General features: G+C 34.7%; 1 protein-coding gene across 11 annotated transcripts in view; it reads left to right on the plus strand.

Moving 5' to 3' along the window:
* Lrba (LPS responsive beige-like anchor protein) overlaps positions 1-16,967 on the plus strand; it is a 711,450-nt gene that overhangs the window by 568,932 nt on the left and 125,551 nt on the right. For all 11 annotated transcript variants that reach the window (XM_087205721.1, XM_087205722.1, XM_013067222.3 and 8 more), the window contains one exon: positions 9,260-9,412. In XM_087205721.1, coding sequence (XP_087061847.1) covers positions 9,260-9,412 — 153 coding nt within the window. The remainder of the gene's footprint in view (positions 1-9,259; positions 9,413-16,967) is intronic.

Below are 16,967 nucleotides of genomic sequence, written 5' to 3' on the forward strand. Positions count from 1 at the left end.
TGCAAATATATTTCTTTATGCATTTTTAAGAAAGCTTAAACTTTGATGATGTGGTGATTTTATTTTCTCACCTCAGACATTTTTTATTAATCTAGAGTTTTTTCGATGCTAAAAGAAGTTAAAAGTAAAATCTCATCCTTGTTCCTACTTCATTTGTACATTTCTGGCTTACGCACTCCTTCCCACCCTTCCTCCTTTCCTCCCTCCCTTTCTTTTCTATATTTTTGCCAAATTCTTTTTTTCTGTCAGTCTTTCCCCTTCTGCCACACACTGATATAATAGAGGACTTGAGCCCTCGCCTCTCTCCTAACATTGTAAAGGACCCACGCTCTACCTGAACTATGCCTCTTCGTCCTACTTTTTATACACTATTCATAACTTACAGACTTGTTGATTTATTCACACTTCTTTAACCTTTTTCTCCAAGTATCAGTAGGTTAAATGACAAACCCAGATTTTTTTTTTGGTATTGAAGTTTATACTCTTTTATCTGCAATGAAGCATTGTTTCGTTGACAGATAAAGGATACTTACAAACACTAAATATTTTTCTTATGTTCTTAACTGTGTAGAAAAAAAAGATCCTGTTAAAGGTCTCATTAAGGCATTTGGAAAATATTCTTATTTTCCTGAAGTATAAAAATGTAGATATATGTCAGATGTGACTTGCTTTTTGACTGGTGGTCTTTTTTTTTTTTTTTTTTTTTAATGTTTTTTGCTTAGAGAATGTAGACTGATCAGCACATTCATAGATACTGACATAGATACATTCATAGATATATACTTTTCTCCCCCACATTCATATATTCAGATATATTCATGCATACTTTTATGCACATACGTACATCCCTATATAATGCAACTTGTTCCATAAAGGATTTAAGGTGGACTTTTTTCCTGTGGCATCTCTTATGGAAGTTATAGCTTACCATTTGTTTCCATTATTGCTGATTATCTCTTTCCAAATTACAATTGCATCTAAGATAGGAACCTTGAATACCAAAAGATCCAGTGAAGGGCCAGGGATTTAGCTCAGTGGCGCCGCACCTGCTTCACAAGTGCAGGGTTCAATCCCCGGTACCACCAAAAAAAAAAAAAAAAAAAAAAAAAAACAGTAAAGATAACTAATAGTCCAAACATGGAAATGAAAAATGTGGCGAAAGCAGGAAAGAGCTATAACACTATTGAGGTAATTTATCATAAAAATGTTGGGGCCTACTTTCATTGCTATTAAAAATAATAAATTACCAATAATAATAATAATAAATTTGTTTTTAAATGTGATGCTGACAGAATAACTAATCTCAGATATTTTTGTAGGCATATTTATTTTTATAATTACATTCTATTAACTGTTCTTATAATTATGTTAAAAGCCTTTATAAATGGGCATAATTCAATGAATGAACTCTTAGAAATTTGGGGCTTTTGTCAGGGGTTTTATTAATGATAATAATATGTGCATCTAGAATTCTCTGCTGTCTTGCATGAGCCTTACAACAGCCCTGTGTTTTAGAAAAGACAATTGAGGTGAATACAGGGTCACAAAAATTAAATTAATTTAAGGGTATGTGACAGTAAACTGAGTAGACAAGACTCAAACCCAGTTATTCTTTCCATATTACATTGAAATGGATTATCTATTGATTTGTAATCTGTGATTTTTCGTTACTTGAAACAGCAATTTTATACTGCTGAAAGCCACACAAATTTATGTGGGTGTGTTTAGAAGGATTAGAAATTCTTTTTCCTCTCCAGTTGTAAAAATTGTGTTTTTCTTTTTCTAAAGGACAAAAGTAGCATCTTGTCTACTTTACAAAGAGGATAGAGAAAATAGGTATAAACATCAATTTGAAAACTTTCAGATATGTTGTTATTTAAAATGACTATTTTAGGGGCCAGGGATTTAGCTCAGTGGTTCCAGCACCTGCCTTGCAAGCGCAAGGTCCCGAGTTTGATCCCTGGTACCCCCCCAAAATAAAAAAATAAATAAAATGACTATTTCAAATGAATTCAGTGTAATTCACTTCAAGTCAGTTTTTAAAACCGTGTGTTATTTTTGGGCTAACAAAATTAAAACTTGCAAGTTATATCAGCACTTGCACGTTTTTCCATAACATATTGTCCATCCAATGTGTTTTGTTCATTAAGAAATTTTGTTTGGGATTTATTTTTCTTCATAAAACACATCAGTTTTTCCAGTGATAGAAAACCAAAATTTTGCTTCCACATCTTTTTACGATCAATGTCCCCAATACAGTACACCTTAAAACAGTTACTTTGTCATCGTGATTATACTTGAATCGTCAGGATTTCATATTTTAGTAAGAGGAAAATAATATATTTAACTTTTACTCTCAAGTAGCATCTTTATTTATGTTGGTTCTGATTATCCTGTATCTTTAAGGCAACAGATTACAGTTTGGCATGTTTTCCCAGACACAGTGAAGGTTTTAGTTCAGTGAATAGAATCGGTGGTGATAGAACTGGTGGCTAACAGAAGGAGTCTCGCACAACCTGGCAGCGACGCCATTCATATCAGTGGGGATCATACCTTAATGAAGAAAACTAAAGCATATGTGTGGTCACAACCAATCCTTGTCATCATGCCATGAAAGCCTTGGGATTTTGATCAAAGCAGCGGGTTTCTTCTGAACTGTGGTGTAACCTCTGGTTGAACCTTTCAGATTTTTATTTTAGGAGATAGTACACTATATTTTGACCATATCACCCACCTTTAAGACTCATCTGCCTAACGAACTGATAGAGATTAAAATTATTGTCACCAAGCCAGGAAAAAATACGGATTGTGAATGTATCTGTTTCTGTCAATGTGGTTTACTTACCATTTTCCACTGATGTTTTAAAGAATTGCTCAACATGTGTTTTTTATCCAGAACTGAATGTTCTGTTCTGATGAATATAAAACATACTTTGTAAATGTGCATTAGAAGTATTAGAAAGACATAATCTTTGACTCTGTTACTAAATATCATCTGTCAAAGGAGATCATTTTGAGCTGGAATATTCAGTATTACATCAAGTCTTGGTTCTTAGATGGTTTTAGGGTTAAAATGGAATTCTGCATAATTTGAATGTCATTGTCATCCACAATAAAATTTTAGCTATGCATGTGTATTTCTTTTGTTACATTTTGGTGTACGTCAGTTGATCAGCATGTCTATTCCATATTAAAAGAGGATTCAACTACCATCAACTGATTTACTTATGCATTTTTCCTTATAATGAAATTGAAGTATGCTCTAGCTATATATGCCCTGTCCAGTACTAATTTAATAATACTTATTTGATGATGTCCTTTATACTATATGTAGAATCTTTATAATAACTCTTCATGGTTAACTTCTTGGAAATATTTGTGCTATTTTAAATTCATATTCATAATTTTAAAGTTGCACCTATGGAAATTTTTTTTTTCTTATAGGACAAAGGCTAAGGCTTGGAAGCCAGGCATTTGAGGCATTTCACACTTTGACCCTACCTCTTCCTCTAATTTTATCTTTGGCCTTGTGTCTAAAGTACTCTCTAAAACATTTACATTTCTCTTCATTGATCATTAGAAGCAAATGATACATGCATGTCACTCTCTGTACCTCAAATGATGCACATCTCCGTTGTCAAGGCTGTTCTTGCCTTTCCTTTCTTCTTTCCATTTCTCATTCATTCAACAGATCTTTACTCTGTGCCTAATAGGTGTCACACAACATGGCTGGACTTGAAGGTGAAGTGGTGAGCAAATGCGTGTTCTCAGCCTCGTGGACCTTCATGTAGAGGGTGATGCAGGCAACATACAGTCCTAAGACAGACGAATGACTTCCGTGTTGGGGACTCAGTACTGTGTGTTACGTCCTTTCCTCACACTTTCTCTCATCACACAAACTTTTAGGCAAAATTTTGTCTTTTGAAATCCATGGGTTGTTGTTTCTACAACTTGTTTTCTTTCGATAAATATATCCTTTCATTCTTACTTTCTTAGATCTGTGTTCTATAGAGGAGAAACACTGCATGTTTCTGTATCTGAGAACTAACATGGTTCTCTGCAGAGAGTTAAGAACCAAATTGTTTTGTTGAATAAGGTATTATATCACTTTTATTTTTTAATTAAAACATTTTTAAAACATTTTAAATGCAATAATAAATAAGGGAAGTGATTCACATTCAGGATTGAAATGATGTAGTCCTCCATGACAATTTCAAAGCCAGATTTCTAGGTGAAGATCATACTTCACGCACCTCCCAGCCCTCATTCCCATCCTCTGCCTCATCATGCCCAGCACAGATCACTGCCCAGGACAGCCAGTGCTACACACAGTAGATCCACAAAGAAAATAAAGCTCAGGCCCCCAACAACGAAAGGGACTACTGAAAGCATCTCCTTGCTGGGAGAGCCAGGGGACAACTAGTCCCGAGCAGGAATTAACATTCCTCTTCCAAAGCCCTGAATCTCCTATGTCCAGCATGCTCTGGAAACAGGTCCTGGCCTGACCAGGACAGTGGCACCAACTCTCAAGCTCTCTGTGCCAATCCAGAGCCCCTCTTTTCTCCTCCCCTCTCTGTGTCACCTGTAACATCTACCTAATACTCAAGTAATTAAACAGAGTGTCTTACAAAATCTAATCTTTAACAAAGGTAACTTTTGCATTCCATTTGTATTTCTCTCCATATTGAATTCTTCCTGCCATTTTATTTCTTGGAAGAAATAGTATCAAGGAATATATTGGTAACTTTTTATCTTTATTGAAATCAACATAAAATTATAACCATCAACTCAAGTGTACAAGAAGCATTCCCATTTGAATTCAACCCTTAATTCATATCAGGCTGGTGGAAAATTCATTCATACTCATTAGTTTGGAATGGCAAAGACCTCTTTTTCTCAAGGCTTCAGTGAGGATCCAGGCTTTATGTAGTACCTAGAAAACTGGCCCTCACATTTTAGTGGTTGTACCTTACTATCTAAGATGTTTGGTCTTTTGGAGGCAGGCAGTTCCGCTGATACACCAGTTTGGGGTTAGGAAATATTCACTGTTGCCAAAGGCCCTGGTGCTTAGCTTCCGTGGGCACCATGCATGTGGGGCCACCAGCTACATAGACAGATTGTCGTTTGAGAGAGGACTGTTGTCTGCGGAATGAACAGGAGCAGAAGTCCAGCCCAGGCTCACTCAACTTACCAAACTGAGTTTCCTTAGGGCTGCATTAGCTCTGATTGGTACACAGGCGCTACAGGGGTGTGCAGGGACCCTGCCCACCACTCGCCATGCCCTGGGTTCCAGCCTGACCTCTTCATCCCTGCTCTTGGCTAAATAAAGCTAACACAGATTCTGAGAACTTTACCTCCCTAATCTTGGGGAAAATCTTATTCCTCTTTTTTTGTTGTTGTTTTTTTTGGTACTGGGGATGGAACTCAGGTCCTTGCGCTTGCACAGCAGGCGGCAAAACCACTGAGCTAAATCCCCGGCCCCTTATTCCTCTTTTTTAGGCTTCTCTTTAAAAATACATTTTGGAGGCTAGGGGCATAGCTCAGTGGTAGAGCCTGTGTTTGGCACATGTGAAGCCCTAACCTCAGTCTCAGCACATACATACATGACATAAAATAAAATACAAGTTAACTTTTGAAACCTCCTTCTTCTAGACACCTCACACAAATCTCTTCTGGTTGCTTAGACTTTTACAAAAGACAGAAAAGGATGAGGCCTCTTAGAGGCCTCCTCTCTGGACTCTCCAAATGTATAGAGGAAGGAAATGCTTGGCTGCCCTCAAAATCAGAGGGGAAGGGCATGGGAAGTAAAATAAAGAGGGCAAGACACAAATTCATATCAACCAATTTCACCTGAAATACTCAACTTAATTTTTAATTATTATTTATATTTTAAATTTTGAAGTATTTTTATAATGTTCATGGTATAAAATTTACAGAATATGTATCTTTTGGAAAATCATAATGTTTATGGGAATTAACTGGAAAATGATGAGTTATTACTTCCCTCCAAACGTGCTAGAAATTATATAGCTAAAAGTTTATCAGAGTCCAGAAAGACTTCAAATTTTTAAAGTGCTTTCTTCATACCATTTATCAAAAATTTCTTGTTTATTTTATATGTATTATTGCTCTGTTTAACCTTTAGATAAATTAAGTGAATTTATATTTAGGAAAAGGTATCAAAATTAGAGTAACAGGGCTGGAGATTTAGCCCAGTAGTTCTGCCACCTGCTTCGCAAGCGCAAGGACCTGAGTTCGATCCCTGGTACCAAAAAAAAAAAAAAAATTAGAGTAACAACATAATTTAAATTTATAAGAAGTTTGCATATTTAAACTGGACAAGGGACAAAATACGTTTCTCTGATAATCGGGTTTAGAACTTATAAAAGAACCAATAGAAAACATTTCTGTTCTGAGAAAATATAGTTTTGTTAATTTATTGAATAATCTGAATAAAATGACAGATGTAGAAGATAGAAAAAATATACAAAAATCATTATATTTTGGTGCTATACATTGGAAGGATTGAAGGCTTTCGGCTTTCTTTTATAACAATTGCTATGAAACATGACTTATTCAATTCTGCTTTCCAGAAGTGGTTTCGGTCAAGAGCACTTTTGGGGGTGTATTTTTAATATGAATGAATATCTGTGATATACAGTACAAATAACTCATCTTTCAAATTTTAAAACTCAGAAGAAAGTACTACCTAAAATTTAGCCATTATAGTTGTTTTTGTTTGTTTGTTTGTTTGTTTTTTGTATTAAATTCTTTTATTGGTACATTGTAGGTATACAACACAATTACATTTCTCATTGGGAATTGTACCTTTACATAATGCATCTTGGTTCTTATTTTTCCCCATTCCTAGCCCTCCCTTCACACCCTCCAACCTTCCCTATTTACAAAGACTTTATTTCCATTTTTTCCATTTCTCATCATTTTTCCTTTGCCTTCTTTCCTTTCCCCTGCCCTTCCCACTACACCTACCCCTTTGGACCTTTTCTTCCTATTTTACATTATCGATTATTCATTCTAATCATTGGTACATTTTAGGTATACAATATAATGACATTCATCATTGGAAATTTGCACCTTTACATAGTCTCTCTTGGTTCTTATTTTTCATCCTTGCCCAGCCCTCCCTTCAACCCCTCGATTCCTCCCTATTTACAAAGATTTTGTTCCTATTTTTCCATTTTCTCATATTAATCCCATTCCCTTCTATCCTTTCCCCTAGCCCTCCCACTTCCTTCCCCTTTGCCCCTTTTCTTCCTATTTCACATTACCTATTATACATTTAGTCCTTATTTACACTTTCAGTTTCTCACACCAGAGAAACTATTCGGTATTTACACATGTGTGTCCTATTGATTTCACTTAAGAGTGTAGTTGTTGTTTTGTATCTAGGAGATTTATTACTCGGACAAATGGAAAGTGTAACAGGCAAAGAAAAGGCAGCATTTGCCAGTCATGATAGGAGGTGAGGTAGATAGGCATTATTAAAATTAAGAGTATTTAATTAAAGCAAATGCTGCATTTGATTTTGGGTAAACACAGAAGGCATGTCCCTCCTTTTTTTATTGTAAAACAAGACCTGAATAGTAACATTAATAGCACCAGTAGGATAGAGTGAAAATACAACATTTTTCGTAAAATTCCTCAGCAGAGACACTTTTTGAATACACACTTCAGCAAATTAATAGTAGAAAGTTATAAAGTATCATCTTCTTATTGGGGTAAATAATTATACCATATTTATTGAGATAAATAATTAAACTATATTTTTTACAAGTTCTTTCTTTATTCATATGATAATTATATGCTATATGCACTGTTTATATTTTCAGGAAAGCTATTGTTTTCTTATTATGAGAGCACTAAAAGTGTATTAGGGTTTTTAAAATCATTTGGAATATATATTTAAAACTTATTTTAAATGTTTAGTACTTTCCTACGTAAGTAGAACCCATGCATATTTGCTAATTAAGGACATAGGCTTTAAAGTTAGAGAAGTCTTGGTCCAGATTCCAAATTCATAATAAATTTACTGAGCATTGTCTGATTTTATTTTTTACTTTCAACAAGGTTCTTCCTTTAATTTAAATGTTTTTTAAAATCTAATGATCAGGTGGTCATGTTGAGAACAAGCTCATTTCTACCCTGCTTAGTTAATTATTGTGATTGTAAACAAAAGATACACAATTCAAAGACAAGCAACATTTCACATGGATGATGGAAGTGATAATAGCTTAATTCCTGCTGGATCTTTTTTCTCTGCTCTGGCAAGTTCATACTGACCTTGTCCAAAATCTGATGACCTCCCTATTTTACTCAACTGTTTGGAAAGCCAGGCCTGCCATAGCTGGCCCTGAGGGGGTATCTGAAAGACCACTGAGCCACTGACCCATGTCAAGACTGGATTTCAAGTCTGAGCTACAGGCCTCTGAATTAGTTATATATGGGGCTTATTGCACACAAAAGCCTAATGGGCTGCATTTTTCTGCTTATTAGATGTACTACTAAAGAGTCATTATTAAAATCATTTAATTTATTCAGTTTCTTATGCAGATCATTTTCTAAACTGTTGATAAATTTTGATCTTTATCAGAATTAGTATCTTAGAACTAAACATGAATGTTTTGAAATGTGAGGAATGTATGCGATTAGACATCGTAACCAAAGTGTAATGAATTATTTTTCTGGTTGATGAAAAGACCAAGCTAGGGGCCGGAGATTTAGCTCAGTGACATCGCTCCTGCCTTGCAAGCGCAAGGTCCTGAGTTCGATGTCTGGTACCAAAAGGAAAAGAAAAGAAAAGAAAAAAGAAAAAGACCAAGACAGTAGCATTTTAATGCTTGTAAACATTTTGGGGTTTTTTCTGGAAAAAATTCTATATATTGTATTTTCAAATCTAGTTTAGGTTATTGGTACAGCATGGTAGTCTTTGCGTATATCTTGTCAAACCTCAGTTGTTACTTAAATACGGTGTTTAATAGTTTTGATGATAAGAAACATGTCTTGAAGGAAAGCCTTTACTTATATATAAAACATTCATATGTTATTTTACTTTGATTAGATAGGATTTGTCTACCTTAATATCAATACTGTGGTAGGGCTATGATATGAAAAGAGAAAAAAAAATACCCTGTATTGATTTTGTTATTCTGCATTGTAGGTAGTGATTAGGCCCACTTATGTGTATGTGGTTATTGTAGTGTATTTTATAGTATAATGTTAGTTTTTTGTTTTTACATAGGAGCTGATTCCTGAATTTTATTATCTTCCTGAGATGTTTGTCAACTTCAATAATTACAATCTTGGAGTGATGGATGATGGGACAGTAGTATCTGATGTTGAACTTCCTCCTTGGGCCAAAACCTCAGAAGAATTTGTTCGCATAAACAGATTGGTAAGATAGTGATCACCTACTCTGTCATGAACTTGCTCTCGGTTGTCTTTCATTTGTTGATGTTTAATCGTTAACCCTTGGTCTTCTGTACAGGCTGTACTGGATAAGGGTAACTGAAAATGACATAATACTTAACTAGCTGCCATGCGTACTTTATAAAATTTTATTGAATTGAAAGGTGTAATGGGTTATTTTATTCTTTAGGTTTAATGGCTTATTTCATTATTTTATGCAGAATTTAGGTTACTTTCATATACAATTCAAAATTACAAGAAAAAGTTATATGTCAACTGGAATTTGCTTTTTCAAGTATGAGTTTCTGTTGCCAAGAAAAGAACATAATTTTGTGTTTCAGGTCAGAAGGTCCTCACATATTTTGGTAACAAAACTATCTTCAAATTATATCCTATATCTATCTTTTAAAGGAAATCTTCACATCATATTTAGAATATAAAAAGCATATGACTTTGTAATTTACAAGCCCTGCCTTAGTATCATCTTTAACATCCTCTGCCATTTGGGCTCTGTACTATTCTCTGAGAAAGTAAGATTTTTCTTTTTTTGCTTCTAAAGTTTCATAAAAGTTTGGAATAAGAGAGCTGCATTCTCAGTTTAAAAGTAGTTCCAATTGTATTTTTTTTAATTTATAATTAAACAAGGAAAGTAACTGTACTTTGGTTTTCTAGGTGGCATTCCTTACCTTTCATACTATACTTTCATACTGTAACATTCTAATTTTACCTTTGAGATCTTAAATTCATCCTATTGTTTCAGAAATTTCACATTTTATACATACTGGAAACAATGTAGGGGAATGGAAGGGCTTTAGGCTTTGGAGTTAGGCCAGATTCCCCAGCATGAATCAATCCCATTGTTGATTATGAATTCCTGGGCAGTTTCACCTTTCTGAGGCATTGTTTCCTCATTTGTAATATTGAACTAATGAGTAAAAAGTGTATGTTTGTGTGTGAAATATTTAGAATGTTCTCTGGTAAGTCTAGTAGGTGCTCAGAAAATTTTGCCTAATAATCTATCACACTGTTATATATATATATATATATATATATATATATATATATATATAGCATTTTACTTTAATTCAAAGCATTTTTTGAAGAGTCTCACTATGTTATTGTGATTAAAATGAGAGCTCAAGACAAAGCTTAACTTTGAAAGATAGTGAAGGAGACGTCACACTTTTAAATGTAGCAGTTGTCCATGGTTGTGTGGATTTTCCTAGGGGCACGCAGAAGTGAATAGAAGGTACATTGTAGCTACAACTTTTTTTCTTTTAATGATTGTCCTTTTAAAATAGACCTACTAAGTTGTAATTAACCATAACATTCAAATTTTTAAAGGTGTATAATTTGGCAAATTTTAATAGATTCATACAATTATGTAACCATCGCTACTTCCAGCTCCATAAAGTTTCCTCATCACTTGATAGTCCTCCTCTGCCCCCATCCCTAGCCCTAGGCAGCCATTGATTCTTTCTCACTAGTTTTGCTTTTCCAACAAATTTGTATTAATGACATCCTATCTCGTGTGGTCTTTTTCTGCCTAGCTTCTTGGAGTTAGCATGATTTTTTTGCGATTCATTCATGTTGTTACTAGATAAGGCAGTATTTAATTTCTTTGTATTGCTAACGGTATTTTATTATATAGCTATACTACATTTTGTATATTTTTTACCAGTTAATTTGCAATATTATGAATATTTGTGTATAAATCTTAACAAAAAAGTTGTCCTTTGTTTCTATTGGATTGATTACTATGGGTGGAATTCTTGGGTTGTATGATAAGAATATGTTCACTATATATGCCATTTTGTCTTCCCACCAACAATGTATGAAGTTTCAGTTTTTCCATATGCTTAGAAAAGCTTGGCAGTCTTTTTTTTTTTTTTTAGTACCGGGGATTGAACTTGGGACCTTGTGCTTTTGAGGCAGGCGGTGGAACCACTGAGTTAAATCCTGGGCCCAAAGCTTGGTAGTCTTAATTTTAATTATTTTAGTCATCCTAGTAGGATTCTCAGTTAATTTACATAACTAATGATGAATAATATTGGCCTTTTTGTTTATAGACCTATCTGCTACTCATATATGTTATGTGATGAACTATCTAAATCTCTTTACTTATTTTTAATTTGGATTGTCTTTTTATTATTGAATTGTTTTTGTACCTTTATCCAACATAGGCTTTGAAAATATTTTTCAACTAGTCTGTAGCTTCTCGTTTCACTTTTTTTTTTTTTTTTGGTACCGGGAATCGAACTCAGGACCTTGCACGTGCAAGGCAAGCGATGGAACCACTGAGCTAAATCCCCAGCCCTCGTTTCGCTTTTTAATAATGCCTTATGATTCATCATTTCCTAAGAAATAATGTAGGAGCTGGAGATGTAGTTCTATGGTGAAGTGCTAACCTAGTATGCATGAGGCCCTGAGTTTGATCCCCAGCACATTTAAATTTTTTAATTGAATATTGGACATAAAATTAGATTTATATACTACATGAAATGTAAAAAGTATCATCTCTATTTAGAACATGTTTAATAAGAAAAATAAAACTACTGGTTATTATTAAAGCCATTTTTTCTCAAATGTGATTTAAAATTTAAGTGTCAGACTGGGGCTATAGCTTAGAGGTAGAATCCTAACCTAGCATATATAAGGCCTTGGATTTGATCCCCAGAACCCCTCAAAACATAAATAAAACTTTAAGTCTCAAAGGAACCAGCTCTTTATTAATTATCACCATAATTTTTATTTCTAAAAGTATCAAGAGGTTTGTTAGTTTTATTTCATTTTAAAGGAGATCTAAGACACTTGAATAAGTTACATTTCCATTTTTTTCACCAAGAGTTTGACAGTTGTTAAGGTCAGCTGATCTGCTAAAAGAGTAGCTCCATCTGCCCCAGTCTTCCCCAGGACTGATGAAGAACAGAAAAGCCAGGTCTGGTTCTGATGGGTATTCTAAGAACACTAAGGAAAAGAAGATTGCAACTTACCAAACTGTTTTCCGATCAGATTCAGATTTTGGTTGCCCATGCTGTAAACTCAGGCAGGACTTTGAAATTATATACAAAATAGTATTTTGTAGTTTTAACTATACATTTGTTATAACCCATTGTTACATTTTACTTACTCATTTTCCCAGTGATTCCTACACCAGTGAGTTTCACAAATTCCTTTAAACTTTAAGCTCAGAATTAGCTCATATTCTCAAACAAAACGATATAAAAATTCATTGCAAATCAAATGCAAATGTAGTTTAGATTTGAATATTTATATCTTATTATAATTCATAATTAGGAAATATACTTAATTTTACATATGAAAGAGTTTCATAACTCATTTAGTCATCCACAACTACTTACCATATACCTATAATGAGCGAAGCTTTCCACAATACAATCCACATTGATACATTTTATAATTTCCTGTTAGCTTTCTATCAGTGACTAAATTTGTTAGTGCAATGTTTTATGTATCTGTTAGCATGTTATCACATAAGGGCTTTGTCCTCCTCTGCTTGGTTTCCCTCTTCAAGTCCACAGATTTTATGCAATGATTGTAGCTCATGAAATGCATACTACTTTGATCTGTGACCTTTTTGTGGTGCTAATCGGGTTCCTGATATCATTATACCTTACTCATTAATCATATTTCCTGCAGCCCGTCAGGCAGCCAGACAGCACAAGTCCCTGTTTCCAGCCCTCTGTTGGCAGGTTTCTGCTTTTCCAGATTATTACAGACGATACTTTGGCTTCTTATAGCCAGAGCCACATCAAGCTGTGTGTTACAATTAAAGTCAGATGGTCCTCAGGTTGAACAGGCATATAGTGTTGCAGCTGTCTCTCTTCCTGGAACAAACCAGCACTAAGAACAGATGATCTATAGGACAGTGAATAATAACAGATTGTACAATACTGTGTTGGTAGAAGGGGAGCACAGAATTAATTAACTGACACACTTAATCTAAGATACTTAGCATGTCTTTTTAAAGTATTTGGTTGCCAAATACCAATTCAAGGGATAGGATACTTTTAGAGGCATGACTTCATGCTGGACTCAGTGCTATTGCATTTTCTATTTGAATTAGAAGAGTGTAACTCCTCTCTTAACAAGCCATTTCCATTCTCCCAGGTTTCTTTATGTAATGATGATCTAAATGTAGAATTGGTAAATTGGCTAAGTGATGGGATATATAGGCAGAATATATAGATTACATTTTTTAGAAGGCAAACCTACCAAAGTTTAAGTGGTTTTTTAGGTAAATAAATTATATTTTCTTTGTTCTTAACAGTTGGAATCAGGGAAAAATCAAGGTATTATTAATTATATCCCTGAGATTGGTCTGTGTTACCTGAACTGGGGATGGGGGGACATTTTTATTCCTAATACTGCCTTATAAATATAAATAAGAAACAGACTTTTATACTTTCAAATAATATAAAAATGTATGAGTTAAGAGTGCTCATCATTTATCTTATGATAAAATGTCAATTGTATACACATGTACTGTATTGCCTCTCATAACCCTAAAGTTTTAATTGAACAAGAGGCAAAGAAAACCATACTCTAAGCAGTAATAATAGGACTGTTTCTTTTTTTTCCCCCCCCAGTACCTGGGATCAAACTCAGGACCTTGCACTGGGCAAGGCAGGTGCAGCGCCACTGACCAAAAACCCCCAGCCCAAATAGGACTATTTTATTTTATTTTATTTTAGTACCAGGGATCGAACTTGGGACCTTGAGCTTTCAAGACAGGTGGTGGCACCACTGAGCTAAATCCCTGGCCCTAAATAGGACTCTTTCTAAAAGTTGGCCAAGTGGAGCATTTTGTTTTAGCCAAATGATATAGACTTTATTCAAACTATAATCACAGTAATTTGTTCGGTTAACGTGTACTTGTTGAGTACCTACCTGTGGAACAGCACGGTTCGACTCAGTGGGTAAGACAGATGATCTCCTCCCCTTCTCATTGTTACCTTCTTCTTGATAACTTGTTGAAATGGAGAACTTCTCAAGGCCTAGAGGTGACATGAGTCAGCTGAGAAAGCACTCTGTTCTCACTGAGCACTGAGTGCTGAGGTTACCAGTTAGAATCACATTTAGTTGTGTGTGTCTAGTGTAGCTTTTGTCTTCTTTATTATTTCTAATGATGACATAGTTGCTTGATTGAGAAGATAAAGAAAAATAAAATGAGTATGTAGTCCCCTTCCTATTATCATCAAAGAATATTTAGACAAATTAAAAGAAATACTATCTTTCATTGTATTGTCTGATGGCAAATAATTTCAGATTTTAATTTTTAAGAAATATGGCCATTGCTAAAATTTAAATATATTTGAAGCCTTCATAGATCTTCTAGCTCTGAATAAATTAGGTCAACCTTTTGTAACTTTTTCCTTTGAATAGAAAATGTACAATTCTCAACTGATTATAGCACAGTTAAGGGTATGGAATTTTATGTTTCCAATGAAAACATGTAAGGAAATGACATTTAGAAACCTTATTCTTATAGGCAACATTTTCCATATTTTTTAGAATTTAAATACCAGAAGCTAAAATGCTTTTCTTTTAATATTGTTCTTTTCTAGTTGCCTTTCTATTTTCCACATTGATAATAATAAGATCAAGAATGTAAACAGCCACAGTGGCTGCAGCTGGAAATAGTAATTTTTTAAATAGTATTTCTTTTGTTTGTTTGTTTGTTTTTGGTACCAGGGATCGAACTCGGGTCCTTGCGCTTGCACAGCAGGCGGCAAAACCACTGAGCTAAATCCCTGGCCCTTAAATAGTATTTCTTAAGTGCAAATCTCTCCTCCACCAAGTCTTGTGCAATGGTCAGATATAAATTCTTAGGGAATGTAGGCAAATGTCTAAGTTCAACATAAAAACCAGTCTAAGTATCAATGGGCTTGCTTTCTTTTGCTAGACTATAACAAACTAATATTAAATAACAAAGGGCCAGTACAGCCCAAGTCCCCTCTGAAAATAAGAACAGGTTTCAGAGGGACTTGCTTTATCAGATGTCAGTAATTACTATAAAGCTGTAGTGATTGGACTTAGGAGGACTAGACGAAGGCAAGTGAATAGAGAACCTAGAAGCAGACCAGGACATAGGAAGAAACTTCATGTACAATAGAACTGGTATTGGCAGATCTGTGGGGAAAGGGAGGACTTTTCACTTTATGATGCTGAAATAGTTAGGGTTGCTGTAACAAACCATGACAAACTGAATGGGAATAGCAGAAATGTTTTAGTATCACAGTTCCCCATGTGCTTTTGAGAAGAATGAATATTCAGCTATTATTGGATATTTCATAGATGTTAGTTAATCGAGTTGGTTTATTGTGTTCAAGTCTTCTGTATCTTTGCAAATTTATGTCTAATTCTATACATTTTCATTACTCGGATATTGAAGTCTCCAATTGTTGTCAATTCTGGCAGTTTTTGCTTTATCTATTTTTGGGCTCTGTTATATATATTAATATATAAGTTCCTTATGGCTGCTGTAGCAAATTGCTCATAAACATTTGATGGTTTAAAACAACAGAAATATGGGCCAGGCATTTACCTCAGTGGTTCCGCTGCCTACCCCAGCAAGCGCAAGCACCCGAGTTCAATCCCTGGTACCAAAAAAAACCCAAAAACCTAAAACAACAGAAATGGACTTGTCATTGTTCTAGAGGGCAAAAGTCTGAATTGAGTATCACATTCCCTCCGAAGGGTGTCTGCCTCTGTCTTCATTGCACTGCCCCCTCCTCTTCTGTCTGTAGAGTCCTCTCCCTCTCCCTTATCCCATGTCTCCCTCTGTCTCTCCCTCTCCCTCTCTCTCTCCCTCTCTCTCTCCATCTTCCTTATCCCATACCTCCCTCTCTTCTGTCTCTCCCTCCATCCCTCCTTACCTCCCTCCATCTTAGAAGGATACATGTAATTACATTTGGGGCCCTTCCTGATAACACAGGATAATTTTCCTGGGTTAATGTCTTCAATTTAATCACATGGCAAAGGCTCTTTCCCAAATATGGCAACATTTACAGAGTCCAGAGATTTGGACTTGATAACTTTCCAGGGAAGAAGGTGTATTTTTCAACCTGCCACAGTGCATATCTGTTCATAATTGTTACATCTTCTAGGTGAATTAACTACCTCTTTCTTTTTTTGGTGTAAATAGACCTCCTTTGTTTCCAGTAATTTTTAAAAACATTATTATGTTTGATATTTGTTGCCTCATATACTTTTTCCTATTCTTTTACTTTCACCCTGTTTTGGCTTTAATCTAAAGTGTATCTTCTGTAGATAGCACATTGTTCGATCATGTTATTTATCCAGAGTGACCTTCTCTGCCATCTGATTGAAATTTATACTCCATTCACATGTAATGCTGTTATTTATATGATAGGATTCATGTCTACCATTTTATTGATTATTTTCTTTCGTCTTGGATCTTTTGTTCTTCTTCACTCATCACCTTTTTTGGTATTAAATAGATATTTCTAGTCTACCATAGTTTTTATTAAGCATGTCTTTCTTTCGACATGTGGTTC

The sequence above is a fragment of the Heterocephalus glaber genome, unplaced genomic scaffold (assembly GCF_053883595.1).
Source record: "Heterocephalus glaber isolate CG9 unplaced genomic scaffold, H.glaber_assembly_v1.0 deba00000613, whole genome shotgun sequence".
In the NCBI taxonomy this organism is placed as follows: domain Eukaryota; kingdom Metazoa; phylum Chordata; class Mammalia; order Rodentia; family Bathyergidae; genus Heterocephalus; species Heterocephalus glaber.